The sequence below is a fragment of the Salmo trutta genome, chromosome 33 (genome assembly GCF_901001165.1).
Source record: "Salmo trutta chromosome 33, fSalTru1.1, whole genome shotgun sequence".
Taxonomy (NCBI): domain Eukaryota; kingdom Metazoa; phylum Chordata; class Actinopteri; order Salmoniformes; family Salmonidae; genus Salmo; species Salmo trutta.
Genome location: NC_042989.1, coordinates 6,468,721 through 6,493,231, shown reverse-complemented (window position 1 = coordinate 6,493,231; position 24,511 = coordinate 6,468,721). Strand labels below are relative to the sequence as shown.

At 46.6% G+C, this 24,511-nt stretch overlaps 1 protein-coding gene across 1 annotated transcript; it reads left to right on the top strand.

Annotated features, from left to right (window-relative positions):
- Window positions 1-231: 231 nt before the first annotated feature.
- ankrd6a (ankyrin repeat domain 6a) lies at window positions 232-24,511 on the top strand. Its single transcript, XM_029729646.1, has 16 exons — window positions 232-303; window positions 769-801; window positions 8,673-8,755; window positions 9,232-9,390; window positions 17,869-17,967; window positions 18,346-18,543; window positions 19,464-19,562; window positions 19,723-19,800; window positions 20,095-20,199; window positions 20,434-20,610; window positions 20,704-20,859; window positions 21,147-21,299; window positions 21,608-21,721; window positions 22,914-23,250; window positions 23,470-23,831; window positions 23,951-24,511. The coding sequence occupies exons 4-16, from the start codon at window positions 9,244-9,246 to the stop codon at window positions 24,137-24,139; spliced, it is 2,214 nt and encodes a 737-aa protein (XP_029585506.1). The 5' UTR covers window positions 232-303; window positions 769-801; window positions 8,673-8,755; window positions 9,232-9,243; the 3' UTR covers window positions 24,140-24,511.

Sequence of the window (24,511 nt, the reverse complement as noted above, 5' to 3'; positions counted from 1 at the left end):
GTGTTAATCTGTCATGGCACTCCACATATACATTAAATGATTAAACTAAATCCATTGTGATGTGGCATCGGTTGGGGTGTAATAAGTGGTGGGGTTGGAAGGGGTATAGTAGAGCTACAGCTGAGAGGGTGAGAACTATACTGGCTTGACAGTGTGACAACCCTCTCTCTCTCTCCCATTCTCTCGCTCTTCTCTCTCTCTCTTTCGCTTTCTTTCTCTCAGGAAGCATGCAGCTGATGCTCTACTCCAGAGCAGCTGGGTTAAACTCTAGAACACACTGATGCCGAGGGGTCCAGGGACACAGTGAGTAAACTGCTTTTCTTCTCACAAATCATGTTGAATATGTTTGTTCATTCTTTTTATTTATTTATCCTTTATTTATAGAGGTTGTCTCATTTAGGAGTATTTTCAAGTTACATATTTACTTGTGGAGCTGGATGAGAAGTTGCTGGATGAGAAGTGGACAGGACGATTGCACTGCACTGAGTTTACCAATTAAGCCGAGTATACTTATTGAATTGTGGTTTAAGTATTATTTCTCTACAATTACTCCACCTCTATTTGTAATCACATGCAAAGAAAATAGAGTATTACTGAGCCCAAACATACTACAATACTGCAAAATCTTATGTAAAATGTCACAGCTTTGTTAATTATGGAACACTCAAATGTGTTTATCTGATGTAACCTATGCAATTTGGAACATTTGTGTAGATACTGATAGCAATCCCTTGGCTAATCTGTATTCGCCTTCCCCTCCTCATCCAGACACTCTACTCCTGGGACTGCTTGGCTGGCATGGTAAGACACCAGGTGTGTTAGGAGAGTGAATGACCTCAGTGTGTGTGTGTGTGGGGGGGGGGGGGGGGGGGTTGTGTCATCTCTCCCTATATGATCTTAATGCTGCATTAACATATTTTCAAAAGCTCAGTGAAGTCTTCACTAATCTTTTGTGAAAGACTCTTCTCAATTGCTTAGTGGAGACAGTGATAGCAAATGCTTACCCAGGCTAATAGCTGTGCATGCATTCAATGAAAGCAGCTTTTCTCCCAGTCTTTTGCTTTAAACCCATTTAATTTCATCTGCCGTCATAATCAATCACTCCTGAGTTGATAGTGGTTGCATTGTGATAGGAAGCTTTATACTGTATATTAGGGGCGAAAGGTATCCTTGAGGTTAGAGCGCTGGGCCAGTTACCAAAAGATTGCTGGTTCGAATACCAGAGCAGAAAATGTACAAAACTCTGTTGCTGTGCCCTGGAGCAAGGCGTTTAACCCTAATTGCTCCAGCCACGCTGTACAATGATGACTGCACTGCCTGCCCGTGTCTCAGGGGGAGTATGGATATGCAAGAAATATATTTCTATTACACACTTGTGTGTAACAGGACAAATATAAGCACCCCCAAATGATTGTATATGTACAGCTAACCTAGAGAGCTAGACAGAGAATACTTGCACTCTTGTAACAGGCTTAACTGTATAGCTACTTGCTTAAATCTATAGCGTCCTTACCGGTACTTGCTATCAGATCCTCTGTCTCACAAACCCGCGACCACCCTCTTGATAATGACTTAGCCAGCTGCACCATCTAAAAGCTAGCAATTCTTTGGCTTGGGAGTGGACATTTCAAGCTTTGTTACAGTCGCACAGTAGAATGTACACTGTTAATTTCTCTAGAAGGAAAGACTCATTCATGTTTATATTATCAACTCAGTCTTCTACCACAACCCTTGATCCTAGTGATCGAATAGATTAAATGTGTGAAACAACTGGTGGTCCCAGAGACTGGGATGAGAAACATTAGCACCACCACTATGAACACTGGGTACCAGAGACGGAGATAGTTTGGGGGTTTGATGAATGTAAAACCCTCTCCTTATCACTCAGATCATCTAGGGTTGCAAAATTATGGTACCTTAACAAACATTCCCAGGTGTTCCAGAAATTCAGGTAATCTAATAGGATATGTGAGATCAGAATTTTAGACTATCTCTGATGTGGTTGTTCTAAGAAACCCTACTGAAGGAGGAACAAGGATAAGCTGAGCTGATGGGTGCTTTGTTGTATATATAGGCTTTCTGAGTATCAAAGGAACCACAGATTACAGATGCTCCCTAGCAACCATCTTTAATCTGACTGACTATCACGGCTCAGGCTAAGACCCAGATGTAGACACAGGAGGCATATAGTACACAGGAACACGCTGGTAGGACTTGACGGGACAAGACGAACTGGCAACAGACAAACAGAAACCACAGGTATAAATACACATCCTGGACCCCCCCTCCCCCCCAGGGGTGCCACCTGGTGTCCTACCCTGGGGAATACCTTGTTGACCGGGGTGTTGACGGCAGAAGTCTGCAATAAGGACTGGGTCCAGGATATTCCTGGCGGGGACCCAACACCTCTACTCCAAGCCATAACCCTCCCAGTCAACCAGGTACTGGAATCCCCTGCCTCGAGGTCGAACACTCAGTAGGCGCCTCACCATGTACACCGGATGGCAACAGAAGGCGAACAGCAGAGGTGCTAAGGACCTTAGAGATGGGGAAAGGGCTGATAAAACGGGGGGAAAGTCTGCGGGACTTTCCCCCCGATAGGCAGATCCAGAGTGGAAAGCCATACCCTCTGCCCAAAATGATGGCGGTCCGCCTGTCGTCGATACCTGGAGGTGGCCTTGAGAAGAGCAGCCCAGGCTCTCTTCCAGGTATGATGACAGCAATGGACGAACATCTGGGCAGAAGGTATGCTGACCTCTTCCTCTTGCTCCGGAAAGAGCGGGGGCTGATATCCCAGGGAACACTAAAAAGGTGAGAGACCAGTAATAGAACAGGGAAGGGTGTTGCAGGCATATAAACACACACTAGTTGCTGGCTCCATGTGGTGGTATTGGTGGAGACAAGGCAACAAAGTGTCGTCTCCAGGTCCTGACTGGCTCGCTCCCACTGGCCGTTAGACTGGACATGAAAACCAGAGGACAGGCTGGCCGACGACCCAATGAGGGTGTAGAATGCCTTCCAGAAACGGGATGAGAACTGAGGACCGTGATTGGAGACCATGTCGACCGGAAATCCATGGATCCAGAAGACGTGCTGCACCGAGCTGGGCCGTCTCCTTAGCTGAGGGCAACTTAGGAAGGGGGATAAAATGGGAAACCTATCCACCACCATAATGATGGTGATGTTGCCATGTGACGGAGGGAGACCCGTGACGAAGTCCAAGGATATATAGGACCAGGCGGGGTGAAGAACAGGGAGTAGTTGAAGGAGGCCAGCAGGAGCTTGCGTCGGAGTCTTGTTCTGCGCACACACAGTGCAGGCGGCAATGAAAGCGGAGATGTCAGGAACCAATCTGGGCCACCAAAAACATTGTCGGACAAAAGCCAAGGTCCGACGGGAGCCAAGATGACACGTGAGTCTCGAGGAATGTGCCCATTCCAGGACTGGAACATGGGCAGAGTCCGGGATAAACATCCGGTTGGGCGGGCCCCCCCTTTGGACCTCGGATGGTAGGAGGTAGTGAAACGAGTGAATAACAGGGCCCTGCCTGGATTTGAGGTGCTTGGCGGTGCGGCGATATTTCAGGTTCTTATGGTCCATCCACACCAAGAAAGGGTGTTCCTCCCCTTCTAACCAGTGCCATTCACTCCTACAACACCATCTTAACTGCGAGTAATTCACGATTTCCCATGTCATAGTTCCTCTCAGCAGGGTTAAGACGATGGGAAAGGAAATCGCAGGGATTCAGCTTCTGGTCCTGGGCAGAACGCTGGGACATGACAGCCCCCACTCTGACGTCCGAGGTGTCTACCTCCACTACGAGCTGACGGGACGGGTCCAGATGTATTTAGATGGGAGCTGTAGTGAATCACTGCTTGAAGTCTGAGAACGCCCGGTCAGCTGCTGGAGACCATATGAACAAAATCTTGGGAGAGGTGAGTGCAGAGAGGGGGGATGCAAGGGTGCTGTAACCCCAGATGAAACAATGGTAGAAATTAGCAAACCCCAGGAAACGTTGCAATGCATTCTGGATGTGGGTTGAGGCCAATCCACCACTGCTCTCACCTTCTCAGGGTCCATCTGAATACTCCCTGCAGCGTTGACGTACCCTAGGAAGGAGATGGTGGAGTAATGAAACTCACATTTCTCCACCTTCATGAAAAGCTGGTTCTCCAGGAGATGCCGGAGGACCTGTCGTACATGGAGGACGTGCTCTTTAGCTTACCGGGAATAAATGAGGATGTTGTCGAGGTAGACAAACAAATCGGTTCAACATGTAACGGAGCACACCATTGACCAGGGCCTGGAACACTGAGGGAGCGTTTGTCAGTCCGAACGGCATCACCAGGTACTCATAGTGCCCGCTAGCCGTGTTAAAGGCTGTCTTCCACTCGTCTCCTTCCGGTATCCGAACCAGATGGTAGGCATTTCAAAGGTCCAACTTGGAGAAGATGCCCGTCCCCTGGAAATGCTCAAAAGCCGAGGAGATAAGTGGTAGCTGGTAACGGTTTATAACCGTAATGCCATTAAGACCCCAGTAGTCGATACACGGACGCAAGGTTTTGTCCTTCTTCTCCACAAAGAAGAACCCTGCACCAGCGGGGGAGGCAGATAGATGCATGATCCCTGTAGCGAGAAAGTCCTCAATATAACCTTCCTTCACTTTGGTCTCCGGACTCGACAGGGAATAAAGTCACTCCCGAGGCGTTGCAGTGCCCAGGAGAAGGTCGATAGCACAGTCGTAGGGCCGATGCGGAGGAAGAGATGTGGCGCGGGCAGAGTTGAAAACTTCCCGTAAATCCTGGTACTCCGCGGGAACGGCAGAGAAATCCGAGGCTTTATCCCGCAGGGAGATGTCCCGTTGCAGGCTGTAACGACTTCAGTCAATGTGCATGGCAAAACAGACTCCAAACATGATGGAACCCGTAGTCCAGTCAGTTAGGGGGTTGTGCCTTGGTAGCCATGAAAACCCCAAAACCATGGGTACATGAGGAGACTCCAGGAGCAGAAACTGCATAGACTCACTGTGGTTGCCTGACACTCGCAGGTTGATAGGTACCGAATTGTGGGTGACTCTGCCAATAGAGCGCCCATCCATCACTCTGACATCGATCGGGATGGAAAAGGGTTGAGTGGAGATACCCAGCTCCAACAGCAGGGCAGTGTCCATAAACTCGGGTGACACCAGATTCTCTTGGAAAATTAGACTTAGGGGATTCCCGGGATTCATCAGAGGCGAGGTGGAATTCGTGGACGAGAGAGGGCAACAAGGAACAGACCCCCTCTCCCTCCTACACATGTCGAACAGGGCTTCCGGGTTCCAGGCGCTCTCAGCCGCCAACGTGTGAAAATCCACTGCGTAGTCTGCCACACTACGGGAGTCTTGACGTAGTTGGAGCAGCTTACAAGCAGCCTCTCTCCCGGACAACGGAGAATCTAACACTTTACGTACCTCCGCCACAAACTCCTCCAGACTGAGGCAAACGGTGGACTCTTGCTCCCACATTGCTGTAGCCCAGGCGAGTGCTCTCCCAGACATCAGCGCTATCAAGTACGCTATCTTTGAGCGGTCTGAGGGGAACGAAGAAGGCTGCAGCTCAAAGATGAGGGAGCACTGGGAGGGAAACGCCCGGCAGGTTCCAGAATCTCCAGCGTAGCGCTCCAGAGGAGGTAAGCGAGGTTCTCGGGACACCAGTGTAGGCTGGGAGCAATCGCAGCTGATGGTGGGGTTGCTAAGAGTCTGGGGGATTATTGTTCTTACTTGCTGCCTAGTAGGGAATCCGCGGAATTCCTCCAGCAATGTATTGAAGCATGGTCATGGCGTTCTGCCAGGGTATGGAGTCACTCCATAAGGCTTTGCAGTAACTCTGCGTGTCTTTCAATGGAAAGTGACAGCGTTGCGGAGCTGGTCCGAGTCTGCTGAGTCAGTCATGGCCAGTTCGTACTATCACGGCTCAGGCTAAGACCCAGATGCAGACACAGGAGGCGGATAGTACGAGTCTCAGAGTTTATTACAGTACAAGGGGCAGGCAATCGATAGGTCAAGGCAGGCAAAGAGTCGTAATCCAAATCAGAGTCAGGCAGGTACAGGACGGCAGGCAGGATCAGGGTCAGGACAGGCAGAAAGGTCAGAACTGGGAGGACTAGGAAAAGCAAAAACTAGAGCACAGGAAACAAGACGAACTGGCAACAGAAAAACAGAAACTGCAGGTATAAATACACACGAGGTAATGGGAGACACCTGGTGTGGGTTGGAGACAATCACAAGACAGGTGAAACAGATCAGGGTGTGACACTGACTGTGATGGGATTATATTGTATGGTCATTATATCCCCTGGCCAGCCGGAAGCCTTTATGGTTGGAGTCAGGCCATGTACATAAAGAGATCAGAATGCATTAAAGAGGAGTCTTATTGAGGTCATGTACAGAAGAGAGAGAGGAGCCAGGTCCTAGAGTGGTTCAGTGCACTTCTTCCAGGACTCCCAGAAGAAACTGTGGCAATGTCGTCACTCCGCCCACCTTCCTTCTATCCCATGAAAATGCTGAACTCCTTGCTTCTGTCCAATGAAAATGCTGAACACGTTTCTTCTGTCCAATGAAAACGCTGTAGCTGTGTCAACCAGAAGGTAGCCTACTTACAGTAGTTGTAACCTTTCCTTAGAGTTTTCTTTACCTCTGATGGTCAAGCCATTTTTACATTAGCAGTCACAAAGTGCTTTACAGTAACCTGGCCCAGACCCCAAAGAGCAAGTAAAGCAGAAGCGAAAGCACAGTGGCCAGGGAAAACTCCCTAGACGAAGAAGCCTAGAGAGGAACTCGGCTCAGAGGGTTGGTCTTTGATGAGCCATCAGTATGTTGCCGCCCTGACAGTGTCTGAACTGCTTCTCGTAGCCTCCTAGAAAGGCAAACAGGTCCACCATGTGGCTCAACACATCACCACCCAGGGGGACAAAGTAGCCATCACCAAGGTTGCATTTCCTGTGACAAATTCTTAGGTTTTTACATAAAAATGTAATACGATGTGTGCAAGTGACTTTGTCCTACATCATACTTCTGGGTCCTGTCCCCTCATCTTTTGAATGACTTGACGATTATATCATCACATTTGTGCCAGATGCCTTTTATGACATTTTTGCTCATTGAAGACCATTTAAAAAACCTACAAAAGTAAAAAACTACAAGGCTATTTCATGGAAAACTACGCATCCCTTTCATACCGTATCTCGGCACCCAAAACCAAATCCGCTACTAATGTTAAGGCAAAAGACAATATGACTGTGGATATACAAAAAACATTATGCAATGCACTTCTCACATCAGCTGAGCAGACTTTTCACTCAGTTTGTTGTATAAAATAACTAGAACAACATACTGTAACTCCAGGCATTCAGCAAAGCAAGCAGAATCCAGTTCAACCTTCCTCCATCTGTCCATCCCGGTGTACAGCTGCAGTGGTAGGAAGTCAACATCTGGAACAGGGAAGCTAAAGCCCCATAGCAGGGTCACTTCTTTTCCTCTCCTCTGCCTGCCTCTCTGACTGTGCTGTGCTCTAACTAGCTGTCTATCTGTACTGGAAGACTTTAGCATCAAGCCTATGTTTAATAGATGGATGTGTCACTGTGTTGCTGCCATAGCTGTCTCTGTGGTGTAAATCTCACTTGTGTACTGATCTGATGCACACATTGATCACACTCTCTGACTAACTGGGTGATGGATTGAGAGGCAATATAGGGAGGGGGATAGAGGGAGTGAGAGGAGAAAAATGAAACCAGGAGGTGTCTCCTGATAGTCCAAGGTGGAGGGAGGACAGATGCAGATTGAGAATAATTTTAATTAGGGCTTAAGCCAATGGGGGAAACTTGCGTTGCATCCCAAATTACAGCCTATTCCCTTTATAGTGCACTAATTTTTTTACCAGGGCCCCATGCACTGTAAAGGGAATAGGGTGCCATTTGGGACACATTGGAGTGACAGGGGCGAGTCAAATGGTAGATGAGGAAACACTATGTATAATAGCAATCTATTTTACCCTGTCATTTTATAATCCCGACAGGTTTATAACCATAGCGATCATACAATTCACTTCTGTGCCTATGGCTTATTCTCCTGACTGGGTGGTCTGGAGGCAGAGCAGTTGTGTGGTAGTATCAGGGCAGGGTTTAACCCTCTCTGCTCTGTGCTCCACTCCCAGCCTTTATCTGTAACAGATAAATAGCAGAGCCAGCTAGCAGGATCCCCTCCACTTCCCCCCTGTGGATTATACATGGGGTTGTTTACTGCCTTTAATTCTGCCAGCTGGCACACAAATACGTATGTAGACACACACACCCACAGACTCGCCAACACACATGCACACGCACACACATAAATACATACTCACCAATGCACATACTGGCTGGTATACACACATGACCACGTACATATGCACGTGGATGTGCACACGCATGCACACACAGCGGCACTCTGTCCGAGAGCAGCAGATTATAGTTGTATGACGAGTGAGTGACTATTTGCAGTTTACAGTCTAGCTGCGCTCATTTCAGTCCATGTTTATTTTGCCTACTACAATGCTGTAATGCTTTTTGTAAGGAGAGGGCATATTATATATTTTTAATAATACGGATTTGGATTGACCCCATCAATCATCGGTTTGTTGTTTGACTTTTCTCAGGCATACCGCTGCACCCTGACCTTTTTAAAGGGGCAATCTGGGATTGGGATACATCCTGCTGGAACACGGACATCCTGGATGAGGTAAGACAACGCTTTCAGATCAGATCAAAATATTGAGCATTAGATTTGAAATATTTCCATCATATCGACCATTAGATATTGTCCTTGATGTTATTTTTTTAAAGAATTAAATCATTCTTGATGATCTGATACATCAGAGAATATTCCCTGTTAGATAATGTTTTTGTTACCCAGATTAGTTTTTCATCCCATTACACTATCTTTACGTGATCATACCAGACTTAATTTGGTACATAGAGATGAATGGCTTTTTATCTTAGATTTTGTGTTGGAGGTTGATGCACTTTTTTTGTGATTGAGATAGAGTTTACATAATTTGAACCTCAGTGTGTAGTGTATGTTGTGTGTTGGGTTGCACAGTAGTGATGTGTGTGCTCGTGCATGCATGCATTTGTGTGCGTGTATATGCATGTGTGTGTGCGAAAATGCGTACACGTGTGTGTTTAACGTTAGTATTCTGTGTGTTGTGTTGACAGTAGTGAGCAGTGATGAGTGACAGGGAGGCAGCCCAGGCCCATGTCCTTCTGTCATCACAGGGCCACCAGACAGCCCTCCACCGAGCAGCCATGGTGGGGAACAGTGATATCATAGACGGACTCATTAAGGGAGGCTGCGCTCTAGACCTGCAGGACAAGGTGTGGGAGAGAAATGTCTCTGGATCTGTCCCTATACAGTTGAAGTCGGAAGTTTACATACACCTTAACCGAATACATTTCAACTCAGTTTTTCACAATTTCTGACATTTAATCTGTAAGGAGTGCGTAACCGATGGCGGAGAGTCAGACGCAGGAGAGCAGAACTTGGTAATAGCCGGAGCAGTTTAATAGCAAAACCAACGGCATAAAAATAACAAGACATGGGTACAAAAACCCTTTGCGCACCAGTCAACACGTGCACAAGCACTTAAAATAAACAATCCCACACAAAGACATGGGGGGAACAGAGGGTTAAATATACAACAAGTAATTGAGGGGATTGAAACCAGGTGTGAGGAAAACAAGACAAAACCAATGGAAAATGAAAAGTGGATCGATGATGGCTAGAAGACCGTTGACGCTGACCGCCGAGCGCCGCCCAAACAAGGAGAGGACCCGACTTCGGCGGAAGTCGTGACATAATCCTAGTAAAAATTCCCTGTTTTCGGTCAGTTAGGATCACCACTTTATTTTAAAAATGTGAAATGTCAGAATAATAGTAGAGAGAATTACTTATTTCAGCTTTTATTTCTTTCATCACATTCCCAGTGGGTCAGAAGTTTACATACACTCAATTAGTATTTGGTAGTATTGCCTTTCAATTGTTTAACTTGGTTCAAACGTTTCGGGCAGCCTTCCACAAGCTTCCCACAATAAGTTGGGGGAATTTTGGCCCATTCCTCCTGAAAGAGCTGGGGTAACTGAGTCAGGTTTGTAGGCCTCCTTGCTCGCACATACATTTTCAGTTCTGCCCACAAATCTTCTATAGGATGAGGTCAGGGCTTTGTGATGGCCACTCCAATACCTTGACTTTGATGTCCTTAAGCCATTTTGCCACAACTTTGGAAGTATGCTTGGGGTCATTGTCCATTTGAGAGACCCATTTGCGACCAAGCTTTAACTTCCTGACTTGAAGTCTTGATATGTTGCTTCAATATATCCACATAATTTCCCCTCCTCATAATGCCATCTATTTTGTGAAGTGCACCAGTCCCTCCTGCAGCAAAGCACCCCCACAACATGATGCTGCCACTCCCGTGCTTCACAGTTGGGATGATGTTCTTCGGCTTGCAAGCCTCGCCCTTTTTCCTCTAAACATAACGATGGTCATTATGTTCAAATAATTATATTTTTGTTTCATCAGACCAGAGGACATTTCTCCAAAAAGTTCGATCTTTGCCCCCATGTGCAGTTGCAAACCGTAGTCTGGCATTTTTATGCTCCTGATGAGGCTCCTGATGCTCCTGATTAGGTGGTGGATGGTCTCCTGAGGGATCTCCTCCCAGACCTGGACTAAAGCATCCGCCAACTCCTGGACAGTCTGTGGTGCAACGTGGCGTTGGTGGATGGAGCGAGACATGATGTCCCAGATGTGCTCAATTGGATTCAGGTCTGGGGAATGGGCGGGCCAGTCCATAGCATCAATGCCTTCCTCTTGCAGGAACTGCTGACACACTCCAGCCACATGAGGTATAGCATTGTTTTGCATTAGGAGGAACCCAGGGCCAACCGCACCAGCAATATGGTCTCACAAGGGGTCTGAGGATCTCATCTCGATACCTAATGGCAGTCAAGCTACCACTGACGAGCACATGGAGGGCTGTGCGGCCCCCCAAAGAAATGCCACCCCACACCATGACTGACCCACCGCCAAACCGGTCATGCTGGAGGATGTTGCAGGCAGCAGAACGTTCTCCACGGCGTCTTCAGACTCTGTCACGTCTGTCACATGTGCTCAGTGTGAACCTGCTTTCATCTGTGAAGAGCACATGGTGCCAGTGGCGATTTTGCCAATCTTGGTGTTCTCTGGCAAATGCCAAACGTCCTGCACGGTGTTGGGCTGTAAGCACAACCCCCACCTGTGGACGTCGGGCCCTCATACCACCCTCATGGAGTCTGTTTCTGACCGTTTGAGCAGACACATGCACATTTGTGGCCTGCTGGAGGTCATTTTGCAGGGCTCTGGGAGTGCTCCTCCTGCTCCTCCTTGCACAAAGGCGGAGGTAGCGGTCCTGCTGCTGGGTTGTTGCCCTCCTACGGCCTCCTCCACGTCTCCTGATGTACTGGCCTGTCTCCTGGTAGCGCCTCCATGCTCTGGACACTACGCTGACAGACACAGCAAACCTTCTTGCCACAGCTCGCATTGATGTGCCATCCTGGATGAGCTGCACTACCTGAGCCACTTGTGTGGGTTGTAGACTTCGTCTCATGCTACCACTAGAGTGAAAGCACCGCCAGCATTCAAAAGTGACCAAAACATCAGCCAGGAAGCATAGGAACTGAGAAGTGGTCTGTGGTCACCACCTGCAGAACTACTCCTTTATTGGGGGTGTCTTGCTAATTGCCTATAATTTCCACCTGTTGTCTATTCCATTTGCACAACAGCATGTGAAATCTATTGTCAATCAGTGTTGCTTCCTAAGTGGACAGTTTGATTTCACAGAAGTGTGATTGACTTGGAGTTACATTGTGTTGTTTAAGTGTTCCCTTTATTTTTTTGAGCAGTGTAGAAACTTATGTACCTGTTTCCTCCAGCATCTTCACAAGGTCCTTTGCTGTTGTTCTGGGATTGATTTGTACTTTTCGCACCAAAGTACGTTCATCTCTAGGAGACAGAATGCTTCTCCTTCCTGAGCGGGATGACGGCTGTGTGGTCCCATGGTGTTTATACTTGTGTACTATTGTTTGTACAGATGCACGTGGTACCTTCAAGCATTTGGAAATTGCTCCTAAGGATGAACCAGACTTGTGGAGGTCTTGGCTGATTTCTTTTGAATTTCCCATGATGTCAAGCAAAGAGGCACTGAGTTTGAAGGTAGGCCTTGAAATACATCCACGGCTACACCTCCAATTGACTCAAATTATGTAAATTAGCCTATCAGAAGCTTCTAAAGCCCTGACATCATTTTCTGGACTTCCAAGCTGTTTAAAGGCACAGTCAACTTAGTGTATGTAAACTTCTGACCCACTGGAATTGTGATACAGTGAATTATAAATGAAATAATCTGTCTGTAAACTAACGTTGGAAAAAGTATGTGTCATGCACAAAGTAGATTTCCTAACCGACTTGCCAAAACTATAGTTTGTTAACTTGAAATTTGTGGAGTGGTTGAAAAACAAGTTTTAATGACTCCAACCTAAGTGTATGTAAACTTCAGACTTCAACTGTATATAGTGCATTCGGAAAGTATTCAGACTCTTTGACTTTTTACACATTTTGTTACATTACAGCCTTATTCTAAAATGGATTAAATATTTTTTTTCCTCATCAATCTACACACAATACCCCATGATGACAAAGCGAAAACAGGTTTTTAGACATTTGTGCAAATGTACAGTAAAACGTATTTACATAAGTATTCAGACCCTTTGCAATGAGACTCGAAATTGTGCTCCGGTGCATCTTGCTTCCATTGGTCATTCTTGAGATGTTTGTACAACTTCATTGAAGTCCACCTGTGGTAAATTCAATTGATTGGACATGATTTGGAAAGGCACACACCTGTCTATATAAGGTCCCACAGTTGACAGTGCATGTCAGAGCAAAAACCAAGCCATGAGGTCGAAGAAATTGTCCATAGAGCTCCGAGACAGGATTGTGTCGAGGCACAGATCTGGGAAAGGGTACCAAAACATTTATGCAGCATTGACGGTCCCCAAGAACACAGTGGCCTCCACCATTTTTAAATGGAAGAAGTTTGGAACCACTAAGACTCTTCCTAGAGCTGGCCGCCCGGCTAAAGTGAATAATCGGGAGAGAAGCTCCTTAATCAGGGAGGTGACCAAGAACCCAATGGTCACTCTGAAAGAGCTCCAAAGTTCCTCTGTGGAGATGGGAGAACCGTCCGGAAGGACAACCATCTCTGCAGCACTCCATCAATCAGGCCTTTATGGTAGAGTAGTCAAGCAGAAGCCACTCCTCAGTAAAAGGCAATTCACAGCCAGCTTGGAAATTTCCAAAAGGCACCTAAAGGACTCTCAAACCATGAGAAACAAGATTCTCTGGTCTGATGAAACCAAGATTAAACCTATTGGCCTGAATACGGGAGGAAGGAAACCTGGCACCATCAGGAGGAAACCTGGCACCATCCCTACGGTGAAGCATGTTGTGGCAGCGTCATGCTGTGGGGATGTATTTCAGTGGCAGGGACTGGGAGACTAGTCAGAATCGAGGGAAAGCTGAACGGAACAAATTACAGAGAGATCAATGATGAAAACTTGCTTCAGAGTGGGGCGAAGGTTCACTTTCCAACATGACAACAACCCTAAGCACACAGCCAATACTTAGCAGGGGTGGCTTCGGGACAAGTCACTGAATGTCCTTGAGTGGCCCAGCTTGAACCCAATCGAACATCTCTGGAGAGACCTGAAAATAGCTGTGCAGCAACGCTCCCCATCCAACCTGACAGAGCTTCAAATCAAATCAAATAAAATGTTATTGGTCACTTACACATGGTTAGCAGATGTTAATGCGAGTCTAGCGAAATTCTTGTGCTTCTAGTTCCGACCGTGCAGTAATATCTAACAAGTAATCTAACAATTTCAAAAACAACTACCTTATGCACACAAGTGTAAAGGAATGAATAAGAATATGTACATAAAAATATATGAATGAGCGATGGCCGAATGGCATAGGCAAGATGCAGTAGATGGTATAGAGTACAGTATATACATATGAGATGAGTAATGTAGGGTATGTAAACATTATATAAAGTGGCATTGTTTAAAGTGACTAGTGATACATTTATTACATCAAATGTTATATTATTCAAGTTGCTAGAGATTTGAGTCAGTATGTTGGCAGCAGCCACTCAATGTTAGTGATGGCTGTTTAACAGTCTGATGGCCTTGAGATAGAAGCTGTTTTTCAGTCTCTCGGGTCCCAGCTTTGATGCACCTGTACTGACCTCACCTTCTGGATGATAGCAGGGTGAACAGGCAGTGGCTCGGGTGGTTGTTGTCCTTGATGATCTTTTTGGCCTTCCTGTGACATCGGGTGGTGTAGGTGTCCTGGAGGGCAGGTAGTTAGCCCCCGGTGATGTGTTGTGCAGACCTTACTACCCTCTGGAGAACCTTACGATTGTAGGAGGAGCAGTTGCCGTACCAGGCGGTGATACAGCCCGACAGGATGCTCTCGATTGTGCATCTGTAAAAGTTTGTGAGTATTTTTGGTGAAAAGCCACATTTCTTCAGCCTCCTGAGGTTGAAGAGGCGCTGTTGCGCCTTTTTCACCACGCTGTCTGTGTGGGTGGACCATTTCAGTTTGTCCGTGATGTGTACGCCGAGGAACTTAAAACTTTCCACCTTCTCCACTACTGTCCCGTCAATGTGGATAGGGGGGTGCTCCCTCTGCTGTTTCCTGAAGTCCAGGATCATCTCCTTTGTTTTGTTGACGTTGAGTGTGAGGTTATTTTCCTGACACCACACTCCGAGGGCCCTCACCTCCTCCCTGTAGGCTGTCTCGTCGTTGTTGGTAATCAAGCCTACCACTGTAGTGTCGTCTGCAAACTTGATGATTGAGTTGGAGGCGTGCATGGCCACGCAGTCATGGGTGAACAGGGAGCACATGAGAGGGCTGAGAACGCACCCCAGTGTTGAAGATCAGCGGGGTGGAGATGTTTTTTCCTACCCTCACCACCTGGGGGCGTCCCGTCAGAAAGTCCAGGTCCCAGTTGCACAGGGCGGGGCCGAGACCCAGGGTCTCGAGCTTAATGACAAGTTTGGTGGGTACTATGGTGTTAAATGCTGAGCTGTAATCGATGAACAGCATTCTTACATAGGTATTCCTCTTGTCCAGATGGGTTAGGGCAGTGTGCAGTGTGATTGCGATTGCATCGTCTGTGGACCTATTGGGGCGGTAAGCAAATTGGAGTGTGTCTAGGGTGTCAGGTAGGGGGGAGGTGATATGATCCTTGACTAGTCTTTCAAAGCACTTCATGATGACGGAAGTGAGTGCTACGGGGTGATAGTCGTTTAGCTCAGTTACCTTAGCTTTCTTGGGAACAGGAACAATGGTGGCCCTCTTGAAGCATGTGAGAACAGCAGACTGGGATGGGGATTGATTGAATATGTCTGTAAACACACAAGCCAGCTGGTCTGCACATGCTCTGAGGACGCGACTAGGGATGCAGCCTTGCGAAGTTTAACACGTTTAAATGTTTTACTCACATTTGCTGCGGTGAAGGAGAGCCTGCAGGTTTTGGTAGCGGGCCGTGTCAGTGGCACTGTATTGTCCTCAAAGCGAGCAAAGAAGTTGTTTAGTTTGTCTGGGAGCAAGACGTCAGTATCCGCGACGGGGCTGGTTTTGTAATCCGTGACTGACTGTAGACCCTGCCACATGTGTTTTGTGTCTGAGCCGTTGAATTGGGACTCTACTTTGTCTCTATACTGACGCTTAGCTTGTTTGATTGCCTTGCGGAGGGAATAGCCACACTGTTTGTATTCGGTCATGTTTCCGGTCGCCTTGCCATGATTAAAAGCAATGGTTCGCGCTTTCAGTTTTGCGCGAATGCTGCCATCAATCCCTGATTTCTGGTTGGGGAAGGTTTTAATAGTCACCGTGGGTACAACATCACCGATACACTTGCTCACCGAATCAGCATATACATCAATGTTGTTGTCTGAGGCTATCCGGAACATATCCCAGTCCACGTGATCGAAGAAATCTTGAAGCGTGGAATCAGATTGGTTGGACCAGCGTTGAACAGACCTGAGCACGGGCGTTTCCTGTTTTAGTTTCTGTCTATAGGCTGGGAGCAACAAAATGGAGTCGTGGTCAGGTTTGCCGAAAGGAGGGCGAGGTAGGGCTTTGTATGCGTCGCAGAAGTTAGAGTAGCAACGATCCAGAATTTAGCCAGCCCGAGTCGCGCATTCGATATGCTGATACAATTTAGGGAGCCTTGTTTTCAGATTAGCCTTGTTAAAATCCACAGCTATAATAAATGCAGCCTCAGGATATGTGGTTTCCAGTTTACATAGAGTCCAATGATGTTCTTTCATGGCCGTTTAGGTGTCTGCTTGGGGGAGATATACACAGCTGTGATTATAATCGAAGAGAATTCTCTTGGTAGATAATGCAGTCGGCATTTGATTGTAAGGAATTCTAGGTCAGGTGAACAAAAGGACTGAAGTTCCTGTATGTTGTTATGATCACACCACGACTCGTTAATTATAAGGCATACACCCCCGCCCTTCTTCTTACCAGAGAGATGTTTGTTTCTGTTGGCGCGATGCATGAAGAAACCGGGTGGCTGTACCGACTCTGATAAGGTATCCCGAGTGAGCCATGTTTCAGTGAAACAGAGAATGTTACAATCTCTGATGTCTCTCTGGAAGGTAACCCTTGCTCGAATTTCGTCTACCTTGTTGTCAAGAAACTGGACATTGGCGAATAGTATACTCGGGAGCGGTGAGCGATGTGCCCGTCTACGGAGCCTGACCGGAAGACCGCTCCGTCTGTCCCTTCTGCGGTGCCGTTATTTTGGGTCGCCTACTGGGATCCGATCCATTGTTCTGGGTGGTGGTCCAAACAGAGGATCCGCTTCGGGAAAGTCGTATTCCTGGTCGTAATGTTGGTAAGTTGACGTTGCTCTTATATCCAATAGTTCTTCCCGGCTGTATGTAATAAGACTTAAGATTTCCTGGGGTAACAGTGTAAGAAATAATACAGAAAAAAAACAAATACTTCATAGTTTCCTAAGAACGCGAAGCGAGCATATTTGTCGGCGCCATCCTTTGAGAGGATCTGCACAGAAGAATGGGAGAAACTCCCCAAATACAGGTGTGCCAAGCTTGTAGCGTCATACCCAAGAAGACTCGTGGCTGTTAATCGCTGCCAAAGGTGCTTCAACAAAGTACTGACTAAAGGGTCTGAATACTTATCTAAATGTGATATTTCAGTGTTTTATTGTGAATATATTTGCAAATGTCTAAAAACCTGTTTTTGCTTCGTCAGTATGGGGTATTGTGTGTAGATTGATGAGGAAAGAAAAACAATGTAATCAATTTTAGAATAAGGCTGTAACGTAACAAAATGTGAAAAAGTCGAGGAGTCTGAATACTTCTCCGAATGCACTGTAGGTCCCCATGGGCCCTGGTCAAAAGTATTGCACTATAAAGGGAATAGGGTGCCATTTGGGACACAGACTCTGAAAGTCACATGAAACGTTGAGGAATCTGAAGCAATGTTACTGAAATGTCACTGAATCTTCAAGTCTAAAGACAAAGTCACATTTCCTTTATTTAATGTACAGAGGGCCAAAAATACAAGCATTCACAACACAGGGAGGAATGTAATGTACCTGAACTGTATTAGCAATCTATATGAGGTCCGGGCATATTAATTAAATGACATTATTAGAAAAACAAATGTTTCACTGCTTCTAATGACAGTGCTTTACGTCTCGCTGTTTCTGATAGGACGGCAACACAGCGCTCCATGAGGTCTCATGGCATGGCTTCTGTCAGTCAGTCAAACTGTTGGTCAAGGCTGGGGCTGACGTTCACGCCAGGAACAAGGTAGAGCAATCCAAATGTGAATATATTAGGTCTAGATCTGTGACCAATGATGGTAAAAAAGCATTAGGACTGAAATGTGTTTCTGTCTGGTGCCTGACAGGTTTTTCATGCCACTGTCAATGTGCATCCCAAATGGCACACTATTCCCTATGTAGTGCACTCCTTTTGAAGTAGTGCACTATGATGAATAGGGTGTCGTTTGGAATTGGGATAATTTTTTAAAATAAAAAATGTGTCGCATACACCGGATAGGGGCAGTGTTGGTTTACAGGGTCAGTCATAATAGTACGGAGCCCCTTGAGCAAATTAGTGTTAAGACAGATTTTTCACCTTGACGGCTCGGTTCTGCCACACTAGGCTTTGTGTGTTTGTTCTTAGGCTGGAAACACAGCTCTCCACCTGGCCTGTCAGAACGCCAATGCTCAGAGCGCCCACGTGCTGCTGCTGGGAGGCTCCAGACCAGACATCAAGAACAATGTGGGGGACACCTGTTTGCATGTGGCAGCACGTTACAATCACCTGGCCATGATCAAGATTCTGGTGGGCGCCTTATGCTCTGTTACGGAGAAAAACCAGGTAGGTCCCAGCTTGATTTATACTGTTACTACAGCTCCTTTCACGTCATTGATGATTACTTGTTTAGTTTGACGCCACAGTAGAGTTTCTGTCTGTCTTTATAACACACCTGTGTCCAGTCAGTGACCACTCAACTCCGGGTAGAAGTAACCTTTACATAGATGTAGGATCAGCTTATCCTCACTAACCCTAGGGGGGGGCTCCTTTGACTGCTCTCACACCTATAGTCACCTCTTCCCTGTGCCCAGCTAGGGGACAGGGTTAGGGCTAGTCATCTGTCTGTTTCCTGTGCCCAGCTAGGGGATAGGGTTAGGGCTAGTCACATGTCTGTTTCCTGTGCCCAGCTAGGGGATAGGGTTAGAGCTAGTCACATGTCTGTTTCCTGTGCCCAGCTAGGGGATAGGGTTAGGGCTAGTCACATGTCTGTTTCCTATGCCCAGCTAGGGGATAGGGTTAGGGCTAGTCACCTGTCTGTTTCCTGTGCCCAGCTAGGGGATAGGGTTAGGGCTAGTCACATGTCTGTTTCCTATGCCCAGCTAGGGGATAGGGTTAAGGCTAGTCACATGTCTGTTTCCTATGCCCAGCTAGGGGATAGGGTTAGGGCTAGTCACATGTCTGTTTCCTGTGCCCAGCTAGGGGATAGGGTTAGGGCTAGTCACATGTCTGTTTCCTGTGCCCAGCTAGGGGATAGGGTTAGGGCTAGTCACCGGTCTGTTTCCTATGCCCAGCTAGGGGATAGGGTTAGGGCTAGTCACCTGTCTGTTTCCTATGCCCAGCTAGGGGATAGGGTTAGGGCTAGTCACCTGTCTGTTTCCTATGCCCAGCTAGGGGATAGGGTTAGGGCTAGTCACCTGTCTGTTTCCTATGCCCAGCTAGGGGATAGGGTTAGGGCTAGTCACCTGTATGTTTCCTGTGCCCAGCTAGGGGACACTGCTCTCCATGTGGCGGCTGCCCTAAACCACAAGAAAACTGTTCAGCTCCTCCTGGAGGCAGGGACTGACGGCAACGCACGGAACAAAGTAAGTGGATGCATCTCAAATGCTACTCTATTACCATACAGTGCTGTACTTCTGACCAGTGTACTATATAGGGGGGGGATTGCATTTAAAAGGAGCATTGTCAACAGTGCAGGCTCCTTGTCAGCAATGCGACCTTTCAAGTAATTCCTGTCTGTTCTAGGCAGGGAAGACTGCCCTGGACAAGGCCAGAGACTACAACCACAAAGACGTGTCTCTCCTGCTGGCCAGAGCTCCTCAGGTCAGCATGAGATGTTTCTTTGGACATAGACCAATGATATACTGATCTGATACACATTATGAACTGATTCTGGCATCAAAACACCTCTTATTGAACTTACATTTCCCTCCGAGAGTGACAGTTTATTAAGGAGTATAAAGAGTGCAGATGATTACCCATCGCCTCGATGAGTAGTCAGTTTTTCCAGTCTGTAATCCAGTCTGTTCTTCATTTTATGCCACTTGGCTGGACTGTGAGGTAGCAACAGACAGTATAGTTAGTCGTTCGTTTTCTACTCTCCTGTGTTTTGGTCAGGTCCACTGTTTCACTAGAGGAAGGACGGTGAGGAAGAAAAGGGACCGGCTGAAGGCAGAACGCAGAACCCAGTCTGTCACCAGAGAAGAAATACTGCCCAACAAGGTAAAGGCTGTCTGGGTGTAAAATTAGGCGGTGTATATTGATAGGCAGAAAATGGATGACAGTAGATGGCGGTATGCTAACCCAATGTTAAATATGATGTTTACATTATTTGTGCCTTTTGAGTTAATGGGTTGGGCTAAAGCGGAAGTCGAACCTTCATGGACCTTCGTGTACAATTGGACAATAAAGTTATCTTCTCCTTCTCCTCTTCCTCCTGGCTGTTTCCTTCATCAGGACAGTGGGTACATGGCTGAGGCGTCTCACTGTAGTGAACGTATGGCCAGCAGGGCCGGCCTCAACAGAGCAGAGCTGCCTCACCATCATCACCACCGCCTTCACTACAGTAAAACATCAGTCCCCCCAACCAGCCCTTACCACAGAAGGAGAAGACATAAGCTTTTGAAAGAACAGGTGCTTGGGGGTGTCTCAGGGGATTGGGTTGTGAGGATAAAGACAATTTCTGTTCTCTGCAAGATAATGGACAATAAAGTCTTCTTCTTCCAGGCCTTGGCAGAGGATCCTCCTAGAAGAAGAATGAATGGCCATCTCGACCTCCACAGGAAGAGCAGACTGTGTACACATGATGAAGCCCCTCCTCACAACGGCAAAACCTATCAGCTATACACCCTGTACCGCGACAAGGACGGCAATGTCAAACAGGTCAGTCACTACGCTGCAAAATTCATTTCCAAAATTCTCAGGTGTTCGTGAAACCCCAGATAGAGGATTCCCATACCACCTTTTTATTTCCTCTTGAAGTTATTGAAATGTTTCCACCCTAGGGGTGGGGTGTCCATAACTGAAGTGGTAGTAGTTGTACAGTAGAAGTATTGTTGTTGCTGTTGATATTGGTATATAAGAGATCTAGAAAGAAAACAATGAAAGAAACCTAAAGAAAAGATGTAAAACAAATATCACAATTATACATGATTGTGTCCCCTGGTCAGGCCCCAGCCAATGGCTGCCACTGTAAGCCCCTGATCAAGAGGCTAGAGGGAGAGCTGAACGCCGCTAAAGAGGAGATGAGGACACAGATGCTGACGGTTCAGGAGCAAGTCTATACTAGGCTTGGGAGGATGGACCGCAAGAGCATACACCAGGTCTGTCTGCTACCATTCAATTCAACTTTGTTGCACACATGGCTTTTTCTGTCTCATACAGAAAGACAAACTACAAATACAGCCTGCAAATGCAAACCTGTAGTGTATGAGGTTTGAAAGGCTTCTAAAGTTTGTAATATCCACTTAAAAATGTCAGACTTGATTTGCTGCAACATTTAAAAAAAATGTATCAACCCGTTTTTAAATCACCATATTCCCCATATAATAAAACACTTTTGAATGCTATTTGAGAGGCAACCGTGAATTCTGTTTGACTGATAGCTGCTGTTCGGCATTGTGTTGATCAGATCAAAGTGCTGGACATGCTGACCCAGGAGAGGGTGGCAGCAGAGAGGATGGAGTGCCTCTACAGGATGGACCAGAGAGCTGCCCAGGGCAGAGAGGAGGCACAGAGGAGACAGGTATTGTATTACATGGCACAACCACACCCTTATATACCTTCTGTCTACATCCCAAATGGCACTCTATTCCCTATATAGTGTACTACTTTTAACCAGGGCCTTATTCACCCTTCTTAATAACGTCTGAAACTTATTCACAACATCTCTAAGTAACATCTTCACTAACCCACATCCTCTGAAAACATGACAACATGTATTTCTGGTGTTCATTCACACACCCAGCAGGCAGCAGTGACCCTAACCCCTATGTTTCTCTGATTGCTCACACACAAAACAGGCAGCAGTCACCCTAATCCTAACCCTAACCCCTGGGTTTGCGTCCCTTTGATATTTTAAGTAGAAATTGTGCACCATTAAATTTTTTTTAAAGCCTGTTAAATTAACTGATGTGCCTTTTAATATAGACCACATGGAAAATTTAATAAATCAGAATTTTAATATGAATAAAGATATTCAACATTTTGACGTTTCTCCTTTGTGACTTCTATGAAGATCTTATGCCACTTAATCGCAAAATTTCTCCAGGTTTGTAAAGCCCTAGTTATTTTGTTGCTTTGACAAAGTAATTTCTGAAAATTATTATTTAGTTGATGAGATTAGTGATTAATTTACATCTGTCCCTCATTTTAAGGTCAACCCTGATATGTGAACTGAATTCTCATTTAAATGTGTTGAAACTATTCCTTTTTAAATATTTTTTTTCTAAAGAAAAATGTAACATCTAATAGTAAAACTATTGTGTAAAAGCAGGTGAGCTGGTTGTACTCTTTTTGGTGTTTTGTGGTGGAAAAGTGAGCAAGTCGAACATAACATGTCAACCCTGTTACTCACAGATAGACAGGCTAGAAATGTTTGAACAATAAAACATTTTGGGTGAAGCTTACTTTCAATTGTCTCTCCCTGTTGCACACAACAAACTTCCTTTCCCCCACCCCAAGGATTAATGGTTGTTTCGAGGTGAAATCATCAACCATGTTACAGTCAACCCTGTTACTTTATTTGGCACTTAATAGGCACTTACTATAGTCATTTTGTTATTTAACCACTTGAGAAAAATCGTTTTTTATGAAGTTGAACATGTGCTCTTTATGACAGAATGTTAAAATTAGGTGAAATCAAAAGTTACACTACTCAGAAGGCACACAATTTGTGGAACGACCCCCCTATGTCTCTCTGGTGTTCACACTTCAAGCAGGCAGCAGCGACCCAGGAGCTGAAGAGGTGGTGCATGACTCAGATCCAGGATATGGACCTCCACCTCCCAGCCGACCCCCAGTACTACAAGCTGCTCCCCTCTCCGTCTGTGGAGCAGTCTGTGGGGGACGATGGAGACTCAGAGTACCTCCCCCTGCTCTCTGTCTTCTCTGGGGACAGCAGCAGCTCTCTGGCTACCTACGTCAACCGGCTGCCATGCCCCTCACCCTCGCCCTCAACCACCCACAATGCACCACACAGTCCGGCGATGGAGCAGGGCCAGGGTCAGGGGTCGGGCAGGAAGTACTTTGAGCTGAAGCTGGACAGATCACCAGGTGGGTGTTAGGTGGAGCATGATAATGAGGATAAGACATGGGAAGGTGGTTCCAGAAATCAAGTCACAATCTAACTAAAGTAAGAATTTGTTTAACCTCGTTCCAAAATTTTTGGTGATGAAGTTGTGGGGTTGACAGTAGGTCTAGGTCTTACACCTCTGATTTAGAAAACGGACAAGCTTGAAAAACAAGCTCCATTTCTCGTTCCTCTCTTCTCAGATAACTACCAGAACACTACTCTTCTCCCTCTGCCAGCTCACCACCATCACCCAGGAATCCTCCTGAGCTCTACCGCCCCCCGGTGTCAGCATCCAGAACTGCTCGACAATCCCATTCCGGGGCTGATCTGGGAGGGCTGCTCCAGCAGTGTCAGCAGCAGCCAGTCTCCCACCAGCAACTGGAAGCAGGGCCGGGGCCAGGACAGTCATGGCTGGCACCACAGGAAGCACCTTCGGGACCGGATCAGGACGCGTGGCCTGATGAGACCACCCAGTGTCGGGACCAGGACCCTGGAGTTCTTCATGGACAGACCCCCTGAGCCCACATTCAGTCAGGAGAGAAACAACCTACACGCCATGGAGGTAACTGATGACAAGATAACTGTGGACCAATGATTCCTTTTCACTTGGATTCTGGGAAGGGGTTGTGTGTGGAGAAGGGGTAACTTCTTCTTCACTTACTTCATGTATCTTTGTTGCAGGTGACCCAGAGGTTCTTTGAGACAGTGTCCACTCAGCTGGAGTGCTGGTATGAGAGGAAGATCCAGGATGCCAAGCGGCAGGCAGAGCTCAGGGCACAGCAGGACAGGGCCGAACTCCTGCAGCGAATTAGAAGCCTGGAGGAGGAGCTTGAACAGCTCAGGATGACCAATGGGAGCATAGACAGTTGATGCTAACCGAGCTGACATCATGAGTTTGAGCAGAGGAAGAGGCGAAGCGAGAGGGTTTACTCTGCCCAAAATCTGTCCACGAAAATAAGACCACAAAGTGAGGAATTTTTTACGGAGGACAATGAGTCGAATTTGGTTAAGAAAAACTTGAATTGCTAACTTGATCAAATAAAAGTTTTGCAATGGTTAGGTTGTTACGAATGCACTGATATAAGTGAACGCATGTGGCATTTCGCCAACTTAAAAAAAAAAAAAAATCATCTGAGTTGTGCCTTTTGTTCACACACGTATCTGCCCTCTTATTGGCTAGAATAGTCCCACCTGATGTCGACTACTTTGGCCTGCCTTCCATTAAAGACAATACAGTGCTTC